Below are 16,795 nucleotides of genomic sequence, written 5' to 3' on the forward strand. Positions count from 1 at the left end.
AGAGCTGAACACAAAGTTTCTAATGGGCATGAAGAATTAATTGTAATCAATTTATGATTTCTGCAGGCCAAAGGTTGTTGATGAATTGGGGGCACTCTGCACTGAGACTGCTCATGTCATAACTCACTCCATGAATGAGAACAGAAAGCAGTCTCCAAAGTTTGATTCACCTGAAATATCATACAAAGAGCACAAAGAGCCACCACCTCCTGTTATTCTCTAAAATGCCAGGGAGCAAACTTTTTATTTTTTTCTCCAAGAAGGAGTGTTCAAAATATCAAGTCTACAAGACTGTTCACAATAATTGTCTGCTTATATTCTTCTCTATTCAAATGGTTACATTCTGTTCTCAAAAACTGCATTTAATAGAAAGCAAATTTTACCAGTGCATATTCTCAAGAACCAGTATTTCAACTCTCTCATTGAAGAAGTCATACTGGAAATGCCAGTCCCCTACCACCTACCCAAAGACAGGCAAAGTCTGTAACTTCAGTGCTCCTCTGGCTTTAGCTGGGGTAGTTCATCTTCCTCACAGCAACTTGTATGGGGATGTTTTGTATTTCTGCTGGTAACTGTATTAGTATCACAAGGATGTTTCAGTTATTGCTGCACAGAGCTTAGAGAGTGAATGTCTTCTCATCACCAGGAAGGAGGCTGGGTGAGCACAAGGAATTGGGAGGGGATAGCTGGGACAGCGGATGCCAAATGACCCAAGGGATATTCCACACCATATGGCATCATACCCAGCAATAAAACTCAGGGGGAGGTTGTTGGGGGGAGCACTGCTTGGGGACTGGTTGAGCATCAATAAGTGGGTGGTGACCAACTGTACTGTGCATCATTTGTCCTTCTTTGGTTTTATTCATCTCTTTTATTTTCCTACCAATTGCATTATTATAATTACTATTACTGTGATTATTCTGTTTCCATTACTAAAGTGTTTTCATTTCAACCCACAAGGTTTTTCACTTTTACCATTCTGATTCTCTCCCCCATCCCACAGTGGGGTGGGGTGGGGGAGAATTGAGCAACTGGTTGTGTGGCGCCGAGTTGCCAGCTGGGGTTAAACTATGACAAGTACATAACACTTTTAAAAAGAATTTTGCAAGTGACTGTGAATGCTAGAAAACTCTTAAAGCGGTCAGAACCATTTTTCCCCATTCATACATAAAAATAGACATTTATTATAAATTATTTCCTTGGCTCACCAGACAATGTCTACAAGACAATAACTCAGAATCTCCAGTCTGTCCATGTTTTATTCTACTCAGTTCAGATTCAATTCCTGCTTTAGTTACAGCATGACTTAGGCATATAAACTGTGAATGTCCTGAGTTCCCAGTTTAGAGAACAAACAACTTGACACATTCTTAATCCAGAACAATAAAACAAACAAATTTCTAAAAAATTGTTCTACAAATCACTAAGGCAGAGCTAGAGGTATTACAATGTAACCTCTGTTATACACTGCACATTTACTTTTTAGCTTGTACTTGAACAATTCTGCAGGTTCAAAACCTTTACAGCACTCTGTATCGTTCCAGGAAAAGGAAAAAGGGAGAAACAGACATTTTTAAGGGAGAAAGAAGATGAAGAAAAGACATTTTAAATACAGTACACAACAAAAGGGTATGTACACAGCAGGTCTGAAGCTCTGCACGTGCTCTATGCTCCAGCAGTGACATGACCTTGGGGGGGAACCAAGGCACAGAGCTATGATGACATATGTCCCCAGGACGTGCCTCAGACATTGTTACCCTCTCATTAGAGAATGGAGATGAATGCAAGTCCCCCCATCTGGAGGATGGAGCATCCAGAGCAGGCTCCCTGTTTTCTCCCCAGCCTCTCTACTGTCACTTGTAATTGCAGCAGGACTTGTGAATCAGCAGCCAGAATAGTAATAAGTTATTTTGCCACATGCTAGCAGTTGCACCTCCTCACTATGATGATTTACTATGCTACCTGCTGACCTGCAGAGACCACCATCTTGTGAGCTCTTTTTAAGCTCATTCAATTGCCTTCCTAAACATTAACACCATCCAATTACAAGAGGCACGAACCTACTGATATATGCAGGCGGTGTGCCCAGAGCACTGCCTTTGTCATTGCTAAGGAGTCAAAAATCTGCACCCTCATCAAGAAGTTCTACATTTCATTTATTTTAAAACAGGAGAAGATTCATACTAAGTAGAAACAGTAGGCAAGGAAAATAAAACAGACTAAAAGCTGAAATGCAGCTCCAGAAAAATAACTGTAGACATAAGGATTTTGTATTCTTTTACATATAGATATACATATGTAAGTAACAAAATTAGGTATTAGAATAAGCTAAAAAAGATACAAATACAGTCTTAAGAAAGCACTCAATTGTGGAGCCAGCCATTATATTAGGCCTCACTCTGTAAATGATTACTGAACATTCAGCCACAAAGTCTCTCCTTGCTCAGAATTTTGGAGGGTGTAATAAATTCTGGTAGAGAATAAAACCTGCACTTCATGGAGACTTCTAAAATTTTAATTCTTAACACCCCAGAAGAAAATACAAATTATGAATTGTTGCAAGAGCTGTCCTGCACCTAAGGCTAAGGTTCCCCAGCTGGGTATGGGAAGTCATGGAAGACTAGATTGCCAAAAAACCACACAACCCCAAGCAGACTGCCAAACCATTTGGGACAGTGCTGTGGAGCCTTGTCCAGCTTTCATCAGAATCTGAGAGATGTGGAAACATCTCTAACATGCTTCCATTCCAGCACATCAGCAAGTTCAGATGAAAAAGAGTTTTGCTGGAACATCTCCCAACCAGCTTAAATTGTCAAGTGTAGGACACATTACAGATTGCTGCAAAGCAGAGCACCTTGAGACAGATGGTGTCAAAGGGCACCAGCAGCCCAGGTGAGGTTTGGGTGCCCTGTGGACACCTCAGCAGCACACTGTGTCCAAGCAAACCAGCACTGCCTCAAACACCCTGCTCCAGACCAGGGCTGGCTTGTCCTTAGCCAAAGCAGCACTACCCAATGTCTGCATGCACAGATCACAGAGATACACTTCATGAATAGGCTGGAAAAAATACACAAACATAAATTACTAGAAAGGAGGCACAGATTAATATTGACAAGCAATTTGTTGTATTCTTCATGAAACAAAATTTCATACAAATGGTTGGTCCACATGGAGTATTCAATCCCTGCTACAGCCTAAGCACAGGCTTCAGGAACAGTTACTGGGTGATCCCACACTGGTTTGGGTCACTGGTTCTTGCTGCAGTGAAATCCTGGACAGAAATCTGAGCACACACTGGCTCTGGGAAATGGGTTAGCCTCCTTGGGCACGCAGAAGGCTGTGCGTGACCAGGGGCCATTTATTATTTACCAGAGGCATGATGTCAAGCAGACTGCTTGCAATTTTCTTACCAAGTGACAAATGTCCAGGTAAACTAGGGACCAGAATCATCTTCTCCCTATTTCAGGCTGGAGGAGAGACACACTCTGCAGTGCCCTGGGGAAAGCAGTGAAGGAAGGGAGGAGTGAGCTGAAGTTCCTGAAATAATCCCAGCCTGTATTTCTGCTTCCCAGCTGTAATCTCCATGAGGAAAAACATCCAGCTCCCAGAGGTACCCTCAGCCAGTCACTGACCCTCAGGTGCTGTAACAATGCAAACAGCAACAGGCTCATCACTCAGCTCAGGAGGTGACAATACTGTCAGCCTTTCTAGCCACTTATCTATTCAGCTGACAGGTGTCTCAGGCAGTGGTGCCCTGCCTGCTGAGCTCCAAGGGCTCCATACCGAGCCTTCCGTGCATTGCCTGGCACAAGAAGCTTCCAGCCCACCTCAGTGCAAGCCAAGGGAAGCTGCCAGGACCCTCTCCCCTCTCCAGGCTGCCAAGGACAGACAGCAGGAAGATTGCGAAATGGAGGGGGAGCATTACATTGAACAGTTCATGAAATGCCAAGATGCAAGGGGTAAAAACCCTGCTCTCACTGACATGGGAGATGCAGAAAGCACACTGTAAATCCATGCTCCACAGTCACGGCAGCGTGTGGGAGCCAAGGTGTTTCTTCTCCATCCATCCCTCTTGCAATGATGCAACTGCATTGCTGCAATGCTGTTTGCAGTTCTGTGCCTGGCCATGACACAGCATCAGCTCAGCCATGATGCAGATCTGCTGTCTCCCCTGTAGCTCCATTTTACAGGCACTCTGGCACCTCCCAGCTCAGCCCACTGATGAGTATGATACAGCCATTCCTAATACTCCCAGCCCGTCACCTTCCACCTGCACACTGCTTCCCTGGGAATCTTCTAATCACAGCCTAGCTTCTCCTGCTTAACCTGGCAGCAAAGCTGCAGAGCTTAGTCTCTGACATGACAGCAATTTTCATGGCAGCAGAAGGAGATGCCACAAACTCAGCTCGTTTGCTGCAGGAGGAGGGGCTGGCTGCTCAGACTGGAGGCGGTGGCTGTCGCTCCCTCACAACTATTGTTTCCACTACAGCAAGAGCAACACGAAACATCTGTAAGCTAGTGACTGGCACACTTTGTACAGAGTGCCTGTTTTGCTGGGGTTTGAATCAGCTTGGCTCAGCTCTTGTGAAGCATGTCCACATTTTCATGCACACCAATGGCAAAAGGCCCAGCAGAGAGAAGCAGCATCTGACCAACCTTCAAGGACCATGAGCCTGAGCCCTGCCCTGGTCCCAAATCCTGCACAGGGCTCCATGCAAATACAAATGACACCAAATTCCCTTGGGTGGAAAATCACTTTGCTCTGGATTACTCAAAATTGCGAACCAAATGCTAGAGCAAGAACAGTTGCAAAGAAATTTAAAATTAGCCTTTTCCCATTCACCCACTCCCCTCAGAGCTAGATGTATCTAAAAATACATGACAAAATTCAAATAGCTTTTAAACATTCAGTTCTCAAATCTGCTTCTTGGGACTACTAAAACACAGTAACAGAAAAATTAAAATTGGCATAAGATTTACTAAACATTATTTCAAATTGGTTCAGTGTGTCAAAATACAATGCAGCACAAGTTATAGAAACCACACACTTCTCTACAGCATCAATACCTATGCACTGCACCTGAAGGAACCTTTCAGAGCAGATCACACTTCTGTGATACAAGATGGAGTTAAAAAAACAAACAAAAAAGTCATTATGTATTCTAGCCATACAAAAAGGTTCTGAGAGATTCCAAGAGTAGCATTTCCACCAAATAGCAGCATCTGTCTGGCCTGAAATTGCAATATATGCTATTACATTTTTGCTTTTATTCCACAAATGGAACATCTTCCTATTACATCTTCATCTATAAATCAAATAAACCATATATTTTTAACTATTTACAGTTGCTTTACCATTTATATATAATTAACTTAAGATAACATATCCAACATACAGGTATAAGTGCTGTACTGCTTAATTCTTGATTTGGACCTTTACAATAACTGCATTGCAGCTTTTTCCAACCAAAAAGGATTTTGCAGCACTCAAACCCAGATTTTCCATGCCTAGAGGATGAGGAAACACTCAGCAGTGATTTCACCCTCTGTGTAATTGTAAGGACTTAGTAGAATATAACATTGTCCTTACATCTCCAGAGCAACAATGGCTGTTTTCTCTAAAACCCAGATTAGTCAAGAGCCCTGAAGATGACTAAGGATTTTATGCTAAATAGCCATTTGAAAACAGTTTAAATTCTAAATCCACCTGCATTTCACTTCTCAGTCTAAAAAGGCATGCGGTTTAAAAGACATCAGATCAAATGCAATAGACATGAAAAGGTATTAAGCTATGTTATCACACTTGCAGACAAGACATTACTTTTTTAGCATTTGAGAGGCAGAATTCTTTGTTATTGAGGTTTTAAAAAGCCCACTGAGAGTTGCAAACGACACATAATTCAGTTTAGAGGGAAGGTACAAGAAACACTGGCTGATACTTGTGTTCTCTTGATTATCTAAATATCCACAAGAAAACTCTTTGCAAGGAAGCCATCTCAAAGGCTGAGGATCCACTGGCAAACAGTGGAAGGAGACACTCGGGAGCTCCACTGTGCTTCCATGTGCTCCTTCTTGCAGACTTATTTCCCACAATATACAAGAGATTTACTTTTTTTGTCAGTGTGGATATATTTGGTTGTCTTTTGTCACAGCTGGTCAGATTCAGACCCAGCTGTGATACACTACAGTTAAATTACCTCGCTTTTAGCAAAGTACTTACAAATAAGGAACATTTTAAAACTTAATGGCAAAAGAAGAAAGATATCCTTCCCAAGAGGAATGTTTGTTTAATATCCTTTCATAAGGATCAAAGAGCTGTAAATGGGATTTCACGAAGTACTGTCTGCTTATAGAAGATCTGCTTTTAATCAGCAGTATCCCTCCTTTTGAATTTCACATCTAGATTACCCTCCATAGGAAGTGGCTTTTAGCTAGGGTGAACCCTGAATCAACTCTGGGAATTCATTGTAAAACACTCCATCCTTGAGGCATCATTTCCGAGAGGCCACTAATGGAGAATCCTGCTTTTAAGGTTCTTTTCTTAACAGATGCACTCTACTATATGGCAATTAATTTAAGAAGGATTATGCTGATTGTAGTAATGCAGTATCTTGGTCCGTATCCAACGTATTCATTCATCTTTATTCATTTAAAAGATCTGATGTTCTTTTGTCTCCCCTTTTGAGACCTGGCTTCCTATTCAGCTGGCAGTTTCATTGCTTAATCACCCACTCTAAAGGGGCTACTCCTACAGCAACCAACTCCATGGGGATTTCTTCATTGCAAATGTCATCTTTGCTTTGCTTTTAGAAGGGAAGCACAACAAACATCTTATTGATGACAATATTCATTGGCATCAGCAGGGGTTTCATCTAAGTAGGGGCTGGAGGGTAGAAACTATTGCATCATATGTTGCTAGACCCAACCCTTACACACAGGTTATGTCAAGTAAAGGGGATCTCAAAATCCCAGCAAGGCATTCATAGGAAAGCTTAAACTTGGGAAGAAAGTAACAGTCATTTACAGCATGGCTGACATCTCTGGACCACTGAACTGAAGATGTGTTTTATCTAAGTTCTGATCAGAAACCTGCATCATGATGTATCTGTCTTGGTACCAATCACAGCCAAAATCCAACTAAGACCATATGGAATCCCTTCTCTGACAGAGCAGGTGGATGCAAGGGAAACAGAATAGTAGAAAATGCCTTTAAGATGATGTTAGCAATGATAATTCATGATCAGCCAAATGCAGTGGATACCATGTGTATTGTTTGTATTCAGACACTTCGTACTGTCATGCTGCATCACATACCTACTTTTTCTGCCAGTGAGAGCACGTTGTGATGCTTGCTGCCTCACCTCACATGGTATCAGCTTTGGTTCCCCTTTCAAAACCTCCTCACTCTGAGCACTTCCTACTCCTCTAGCCAGCCACCTACCTGGGTCCTTACTATTACACACAGGAGATTTTACACCCAGTGTAGACTTCACTGAAGTCAGGAGGAACATTTATTATTCATAAACAGTAGCTTACACCTTAAAACTCATTAGGACATGCACTACAGATGAAAACTTTTGTCTTGTGACAAGCAAACATAATCCCAAAGTATCTCTGCTTCAGGGGACTAGGCCACCATTTGTACATGTAGCAAGATTAGAAACCTGCAAATTATTGTGCTGCTCATCTCTATTCCTTCTTCCTCATGCATACAAAAGCATTTATCTCTCTCACATGTACAAAACTCAAGTTTATCTCAACTAACTCCCAAGTGCTTCACAAGCCAGTGGCCTCTGCTGGCTCCTTCAAAGGAGAATGGAAGTTTCACACTTTTACCACTGAAATAATTCTTGATTCTGAAATGGCAGCAAAGCAGACAACAGATCCTGATCTCTCATCAGAAAAGTGGTTCATTGGTAGTGGTTGCTCTCAGCACTTGCAAGAAGATTCAAGACAAGCATTTCACGGCATCAGATATCTTCCCAGACAGACACTGTCCCCTTTCCAAACCTGCCCAGCTTCCAGCAAAGCACAGCTCAGTTCCCTGTGGTGGCACCAGCTATGATGCTGAAAACACTGATGCTCTGCTGAGGGCACTGACTGATGAACTTGCTGTGGCAGTTAATGGAATCACTGCCTCAAACCCTTCCTTCTGTCGCTCTGCCAAAGGTTTCAGTCTCCAAAGAAATGCCTGCAGAAGGACCTACTCTGAATGTAATTTAAGTCACCATATGGAACTGACATATGAAAAAGTGGCCACCTTTTCTCCTATAGAAAAAAGAAAGGAAAAGATATGTCAAAGAATCATGGAAATGCTGGCTGGAAGTCCAAAAACTTATACTGAAGCAGCTAAAGCATCTCCAGAGCTGCCAGGCTGAAGTCCAGTCCACTACACAATGTGAACTCACATATGTTCACTGACAGATGAGTAAATTGAGAGGGGACAAGTCTGTTAAACAGACACACATGGGAACATGTAATTTTGAGGATTAAGCAAATGTTCAAGAGTAAGAAGACATCCAGAAGTCCCAGGCCTTGGTGTTTAAAACAGGACAAAAAGTACTGTCTAAATCGGCCAAAATCTTGCACCAAGAGCAGAATAGTAACATGAGCCAGTGCTCCCATGCCCAGCACTCAGCAGGCTTTTCAAACACTTCTGGCAAGTGACAGAGTAATCTGAGTGCAGCTTCAAACAAACACTGTGTTAAACAAAGGTGGGTGGTAAAAACCATAGTCAGAGGAGATACAGAATAGATCCAAACCTAGACAAGGACTTTGGTCCACCATTCCAGGTACCCACCATGTCCTGCATCTGTAGGATATGTCGCCACTGGTGACCAAAATTCACTGGCTGGCAGCTCTCACACTGCTGTTGTATCACACCAAAATACCACACATTACCCCAAACATTTTTGTTCAGACCAAACAGAAAGTTTCCATCCTCAACCAGTGTGTCACACAGCAGAAATCAAGATGAATGTGTTTTTTCTCTAAGTATTTTGCCATCTTCAACTGAAGCCTACTTGCCTCTCATCTCTCTTCTTACCAATTCTAAAGGTAACAAGTAAAATTATTCTCTGTGCCCACTCCTCTGAATTTCTTCAGTCTCTTCATTTTTCTGCATCTGCTTTTTTTTATCATGTTGTGCCAGATCTCTTTTCTTATTATGCTCAGTAGTGTGATCCTTCCTCTGTAACACCATATTTTTGTGCTCTCTATCTCCCTGTGCCTTACAGTCTGTCAGTTCAGGACCAGCAGTGCCTTTCCCCTCTCATATGCCAACCCTTGGACCATACCCAGAAAGATGATTCCTTTTTTTTATCCAAAGGATTTGGGCACCATTTTCCTCTCCCAAATGCCTCCTTGCATTTGGTTTGGTGACTAGCTATTCTGCCTTTGCTCAGTAGAATTGTGTTCACACCTCCTCTTCACTGAGCTCACACAGATTATGTTTTAATGGGTGCAGTTGCTGCTGGAACAAACACATCCTGTCATAGGCATTTAACATGCCACATGCCTTTTTAAAACCATGCTACAATTTTGAGTTCATCTAAGCTCAGGCCTTGCTTGAAAATTGCTGACCACTACCAAAACACAGCAACCAAATTAATTTGTAACAGGTATTTCTGTGTCATCATCTCCATTGATTCCCTGTAATATGCTGCACAAGAGAAGTATAATAGTGATGTTAAAAGCAATGGGCTGGGGGTTATGTCCTGGAAAATCTGGTCTGCATGAGAACATCCTGCACAGCTGAAGCACAAAAGATTGCCACCCCATGCAGAAAAACACCCCAGCAATGGATGTGGTGGCTGTCCATACTATAAAGGCTGAGAAAAGTGCTCCTGCACTCCTGGCTACCCTTACGTTATGCACATCCTGCTCCATCCTCAGCCAACACTCCTGAATCAGTGGTTTGAGACCCACCTGCCAAGAACTTCAACACAGTGCAGAAGACATGACTGAAGTGCTTAAACTTACTGGTTCAATGCATTTCTGTTATACATCCCCAGACTGGTCTGGTGCTTCAAATACAGAGGTCCTTCCCCTCCCTTCCACAGCAGTTACACAAAAGGGCCCAGTTTCTCCAGTCTGACTCACAACTGAATGGCACCTTACACTGGCACAGTGCTGGTACTCCACTAACAGCAAGCCTGAATGCTGCATGGGATGCATAACAGGCAGCAGGACAGCCACAAGTGAGATAAAATGCAAGAAACATGAATCTTCACAAGCTGAAATGGAAAGGGAAAAAAAGGTAGATGAAATGAAAAAAACAAACATGTGCAGATCAGTAAATGTGAGCAGGGAGATGCTCAGTGCCAAAGAGGGCTGTGTGCAGCAGTGTCTTTACCACAAATAGTGAGAGAAGGGAAAGCAGGAATAAAGCTGTTTCGGATGAAAGAGGTGCAGAGGTTTTCAGCCAGGTCCTGCTGTCTGAAGCAGTCAGGAGGCGAGGCATGGTCAGACTATCCCAGACAGGATACCACAGGGCTGTCTTTCCAAGAGTGGTATCTGCATCCACAACAATCAGAGGTGAAACCAGCTGTTGCCTCTTCCTTCACAGCTCCTGATGCTGCAGACCTGATCCCAGAGGGAAGTTTTGGCCAGGTACTGACTGCTGACTGCAGTGCCTGTGGCTGGATGCTGTTGCTGGGTGTTCTTGTGCGCTCAGGACAGCTCCTGGCCCCTTGCAAGGAGCACAGGCTTAGTACTGGAAAATCCACAGCACCCAGGACACTGTGAGAAATTAGTTTCTCACTTCTCCAATGAACTCAGGAGCTGGTGTAGCTCCAAAAAGCAGGAGTGTGAGTGGGGGGAAATGTTAAGAACAGTAACAAATTTAATTTTTATATTATTTCGTCATCACTGTTGTTGCATACTTCAAAAGACCTATCACATTTCCTTAGAGCCCAGACGAGTTGAAGCTACAATGTATTTCCTTAGGACCAGATGAAACATCTAATTTACCACACTGGAATGGGGTGTCAGAAGATTCACACATATATACGGATCCTGTGGGTTCTTGTGCGACAAGCAGCATGTACAAGGTCTGACACAAAGTGCCTGATTTTCTTTTGCTGGAGGAGAAGGGCCAGAAGTGCAAAAAAAAAAAAAAATAAATCAAAAACCGTCCAGGCCTGATGCCTGCCAACTTCACTAATGTTAATTTATGCCTTTGATTTGGTCACAAAACTCAACAGTAATGTTAATGAATATTCATTTATAGAAGCTTCAGTACATCCCAGTTTAAAGAGAAAAGGATGAGGTTTGGGCTTTCTTTTTCACAGTAATCCTCTCTGCAGCACAGAGAAGAAATTCTGTGAGAAGTGTTGAAATTAAAAGGAACTGTTGATTCTAAGGCAAAGACTCGTAATTCTTCCAGTTTCTCATTCTACTCCAAACTAGAGAGCAAAGAACTAGCTGTGGGTGGGACCCTGTTACACTCCAGCTTCAAATGAAGATTGAGCCATGCACAAAGCACCTGACACTCACCCAGAGGGTAACCGGGGCCTCCCCAACCCCGACATGCCCTGAGTAACTCTAAATCACACATCGCATTGAGGAACAAGGCAAGAGGAGCCATCACCCAAAAGCCACTGCAGCAACCCAGGTTCGGCCTTGGCCAGCAGGCACTGCTGCCTGTTGATTGTGGAAAGCTGCATAAATGCAGCACTTTGGTATCATAAAACTCAGCTTTTAAAAGGAGGTTTTTCTCCTCCTGATCAAATATTTTGACTGAAGGACGCTTTTATTGTACATTTTTACAAGCCCTGTAACACGGGCTCCACTATTGCCGTTAAGCACCGGGTTTGCTCAGGAAGGTGCCACACCCACACGCAGCGCGCTCCTTCAGCTACCGAAACTTGCTCCGCGCCACACCGTGACAGCTTTCCAGGAAAAGCTCCACGAACCCAAGAAATCTTGGAGCTCACCCGCCTTCCGTGCTCATCTCTGCTCCAGGTGCCACAGCAGCAGTGACCCCATCATCCACTGATCCAGTCCCCCAAGAGGAAAGCAAGAACCTGGAGACCAACAGCGGTACTAGGGAAAACCTCTGCCGTGTGAGCAAGCTCCGGGTGCGATTTCCCCCACCACACCCCTATCCGCCAGCCCTGCCTGTTCTTTATCCCAGCCCCGATACCCCCAGATCGTGTGTATTAAGGGAAAGCATATACTGTATCAAAGGACCCAGGTCTTTTCTTTCTGGCTTGTGTGGAAAGCACACCCTATTGTAGCTCTTCTCGGGTACAAAAGCATCTAGCGGGAGACGGGCACCGATAGGAAGAGAATGGTTATGATTAACTCTTCGACTTCTGATTTCCACCACGCCTGATGTATTAATAGCGCGCAGAGGTGTTGGTGCCGGCATCATGGCGCTCTTTGATTTTCCACGTTTCCCCCCACGCCCACGCTCGCCCACCTCCCATTTCTCCGCACCCTGTGTCTCCCCCCGGCCCACCGCCCCTGCCCCGCCGAGGCTGCGCTGCCCCTGCCCGCTGCGGGGGGCGGTGGCAGGGGCACGTTGTGCTGCGGTGGTCCCCTCCCTCTTTTGTTCTGCCGAGCCCGGCGGCCGAGCCTCCCCGGGCCCGGCTCCTCGGGAGGGCGGTACCCCCGGCCCCGACAGCGCCGGGACGAGCCCCCCGCCGGCCCTCCCTCCCCTCCCCGCACCGGGCTGGAGCGAGCACACAGCGCTGAGCCCCGGCCGGGTGGCGGGCGAGCAAGGGGAGACAGAATACAATAAAAATAAAAATATAGCAATGAAATTTTAAAATTAAATTAAATTAAATCAGTCCTCGCCCAGCGCTCCAGCGGGAGGAGAAGGACGGGCGGCGGCGCCCGCAGCCCGCCGCTCCGGGGAGCGCCGGCCCCGCAGCCCGGGGGCTGCCCGCGGCCCCGGGCACTGCGCTCCCGCCGCACGCCCTTCCCCGCCCCGCGAACAAAGGAGCGCCCGGGGCCGCTTACCGTTATGTGGGGGATGCTCTTCTTGCCCTGGTAAGACATGTCGGCTCTCCCTAGCGCCGGGAGCACGCAACGAACCCGAGGAGCGAGCCGAGCCCGGAGGAACAACACCGGCGGTGCTGAGACGAATAATAACGCGAAGCCCGGTCGGGTGATGGGGCGGGGCGGGGGCGACCCGGCAGAGCGGTGGAATGGGGGCGAAGTTCCGACGCCCAGAGGAAGGGGAGCCCGGCGAACCCGGCACCTTTTTTTTTTTCCGGCTGCAATCAAACAGGGACGCGGCTCCCGGGGGGGTCGGCGAGCGCTGCCTGTGCCGGCGGCAGCAGCGCCCTCCCGGCTGCAGGTCGGAGCAGGATTCGCTCAGCGCAACCCAGGAAGCGTTTCCTTCCCTCCTGTCCCCCACCCCTCCGCCTGGCCCCCCTTCACATCCCATCAATCCAGCCGGAGCCTCCCTCCCTCCCGCACGAGCGCTGGGAAACGCCGCCCCGCCAGCTCCGCCGCCGCCCCGCTCGCACGCTGAGGTCACCGGCAGGATCCCACGCGTGGGTTGCCGCAGGGTGGGGATGGGGGATATAACCCCCGGCGGTGCATTCTGCTGTGCTGCACATGGCAATGGCACTGCCTGCCCCATCCCCATGGCATGAAGCCTGATGGCAGTGCTCTGCGCTGTCCCCATGGCACTGTCCCCACAGCACTGACCCTGATGGCACTGCCCTGCGCTGTCCCCATACCACTGATCCTGACGGCTTTCCCTTGCACTGCCCCTGATGGCCCTGCCTGCTCTGTCCCTGATGACACCGAACTGCTCTGTTCCTCAGCAACATCTCTGAACCCAACAGCACTGCCATGCTCTGCCATCCTTGCCACTGCCCCATTGTCACACACCTGCTCTGCCCTGTGCCCGTGGAGGTCATGAGGGATGACATAACCAGGCCAGGCCAGGTAGCTGCTATATCAGCAGCTGCTGGAGAGGTAAAGTGGATAGTTGAAACCCGTCTCTGTCTCACAGAATACCTCCCTCTAACCATGGTGCTTGAGGACAAAAGGCACAGCAAAGCTGTGCCCAAGTTAATCTCCCCAAGGGCACACACTCTGGGGCTCTTAGCACACCCAGCCCTGTGATACATACATAGATACAAGACATTAAGCACCCAGGCCACATCCCTGACACATCTTCCCAGAAATCATTGTTTGAAGCTTGTAAAAAACTCTGGATGCTACTGCACAGGGGTCACATCTATCTGCTGCTTAAAGTGCACCTTCCTAAGCCAGTGGCCAAATCTTTCCTGCTTTACCTCAACCTCATCCTCACCTCGCTTTGGTCAACTTTGCAAACACAGTGGGATCCAGAGAAATAGTGTGAAGCATGTACAGTGAGTCCCAGGCTGAACTAGGACGCAGGGAAAATGGGGAAGGCAGCACCATGGATGTGCTAGAAGATGGGGTGTGCTATGCCCTACCACTGCCCCAGGGTCCTGATGAAAAAATCTTAGGAGTTCAGGTGAGCTGGAAAAGACTGCACTGCAGCTGGCAGCCTCTGAATGCAACCCCGGGGTCGTTGCAGAGAAAGCAGCATCATCCTAGGCACAGTGTCCCACCAAGCCCTGCCTGCCTGCTCCATCGTCCCAGCACAGCGGACACCCCCTGGGCTGCACAGGAGGCCATGTGGCACCTGCACACAACCCCCAGGCCAGAGCAAACCAGCACCCCATTCATGCTCAAATTGAAGAGGGGTGAAGAGCGTGGAAACTCCCAGTTCAGCCTAGGGATAAAGCAGAGTGCAGACAAGCCACAGAGACTCCAGGCTGGGTATTAAGGAACAGGGTGTATCCATGCAGAGGCATCACTGCAAGGCCGCATTTTTTCTAAGGGGAAATCAATGACAGCCCGGGATCCCACGACAGCCAGCCCCCCGGGTCTGCCTCCAGCCTGCATGCCACCGGCAGGGCTAAGATGGAGATACACAGCCATCAGGGGCTCACTTCTTCCTTGAGCCTACATCAGAGTCCAGGCTGCAGATCCAGGGAAGGGGAACCCGGGGCAGAGGTTTCGGCCCATCCTCCCGCCTTCCGCGCTCCCTGCCGGGCGGACAATGCAGGCGCAGAGGGAGCCGGGGGAGCAGGGTCTGAGTCAGGGCGGGGGGTCGGGGCAGATCCGGGGGCTGTGCCTGGGACGGGCTCCGCGGAGATTCCCCGGCGAGCTCGGGAGTGCAGCGGGCCCGGCTTTGTTCCGGGGGGCGGCCGGGAGGCCCTGAGGGACCCGAGCTGCCCTCCAGCCCCCCGGCACGGGCAGGAAAGGAAACGGAGAAAACTCATCGCCATCACTTACAAAGAAATTTCTGGGGTCGCCCCCTCCCGCCCCCGCTAAGCTCTGCCAAGTGAGGTAGTTTAGGGGCCAGCCGGGCTCTTCCCACGGCATCAGCGTGACCGGGAGAAAGGGGCCGCGCCTCCCCGACCTGCCGTGCCGAAACTCCCCGCGAAAGCGGCCCCCAGCCCCCTGCGCGGGCGAGCGGGGCTCTGCGGCACGGCACGGCATGGCACGGTACAGCAATCTCGGCACAGCACGGCACAGCACGGCCCGGCCCGGCACGGCCCGGCACAGCACGCTCGGCTCGGTACAGCAATCTCGGCCCGGCCCGGCACAGCACGGCACGCTTGGCTCGGTACAGCAATCTCGGCACGGCACAGCACGGCACGCTCGGCTCCGTACAGCAATCTCGGCACGGCTCGCCCAGCGAGCGGGGGCGGCGGCTCCCTCCCCCCCTGCCCGGGCCCCGCTCACCTGTCCATTGTCCTGGCCCTGCAGCAGCTCCTTCCCCATGGGGTATTTGATCTCCACGCCCGGGGTCTTGTCCTCCCGGTCTCCCGGGGAACTGATGACGGAGCCGGAGATCTCGCTGATGTCGCTGGCGGTCTCGCTGTAGTTGTCCCCTCCGTCCAGCATGTCGTGCCGGCTGCCGCTCCGCGGAGTCCGGGACCCCTTCTTCCCCACGCTGTAGGCGTCGAAGTCGATGGTTTTGTTCTCATAGGCCCCCTCCACGGAGGCGAACATTCCCCCGTATTTCTGTCGCGGTGTCTGGGCTGTCGTGCCCGGCCTAGCTAGATACACAGGCAGGTCATCTTCTTTATTCCAGTTCCTCTTTCTCTCGGCCATTCTCGCTGTCCGAATCTCTCTCTATCTCTCTCCCTGCCTCCCACTTCTCTCCACCTTCCACTACCGGGATAGGCTGTTAGTGACCATAAAAATGAGCGGATGCATGCAGCAGTGGCGGTGCTGGGTTGGCTGGTGGGATCTTTCCGTTAGGGAACTGCAAACGTTAACCTCCCTCCCCCCACTCACCCCGACGGTTAAAAAAAAAAAAAAAAAAAGAAAGAAAAAAAGGAAAAAAAAAAAAGAAAAATAAGAGAGAAAGAAAGAAAGAGAGAGAAATAAATCCAAGCGGGATTTAAAAATAGCCGTGTTAGTAAAGAGCACGTGAAAATAAAGTACAAAGAGCGGAGCGGAGAGGGTGGCAGAGGCAGGTGATTGGAAAGCCCCTGACGAATGGGAAGAGCAGCAGCGATTCCCCGAGCAGGGACCGCAGTGCACAGCTCCCCCGGTATAGAATGATCCGGGGGGCGGGAGGCAGGGGGAGGAGGCAGGAGGGAGCCCGCCGCATGCACACACGGCCGGTGCCAACGGGGTCCTGCCCTGCGGGCGGGCGGGCGCCGGTCACCCGCTGCTGCGTGGCTTCGGGGCTGGAATAAAAGGGAAGCGAAAAGGAAAAGAGAAAAAAGAGAGAAAAGCTCCGAACCTCCCCAGCCCCCCCGGGCGAGCCGGAGGGAGTTTCTTC

At 48.5% G+C, this 16,795-nt stretch overlaps 1 protein-coding gene across 2 annotated transcripts in view; it reads right to left on the reverse strand.

Moving 5' to 3' along the window:
• Nucleotides 1-16,162, reverse strand: part of CRMP1 (collapsin response mediator protein 1) — a 49,603-nt gene extending 33,441 nt beyond the window's left edge. The window contains exon 1 of one of the 2 annotated variants that reach the window (XM_058837753.1): nt 15,745-16,162. In XM_058837753.1, the coding sequence (XP_058693736.1) occupies nt 15,745-16,116 (372 nt within the window). In that variant the 5' untranslated portion in view covers nt 16,117-16,162. Of the gene's footprint in view, nt 1-12,966; nt 13,364-15,744 lie in introns of those variants that run through there. The other variant, XM_058837754.1, reaches the window with a different exon arrangement.
• Nucleotides 16,163-16,795: the final 633 nt, after the last annotated feature.

This window comes from Poecile atricapillus, chromosome 4 (genome assembly GCF_030490865.1).
Source record: "Poecile atricapillus isolate bPoeAtr1 chromosome 4, bPoeAtr1.hap1, whole genome shotgun sequence".
Taxonomy (NCBI): domain Eukaryota; kingdom Metazoa; phylum Chordata; class Aves; order Passeriformes; family Paridae; genus Poecile; species Poecile atricapillus.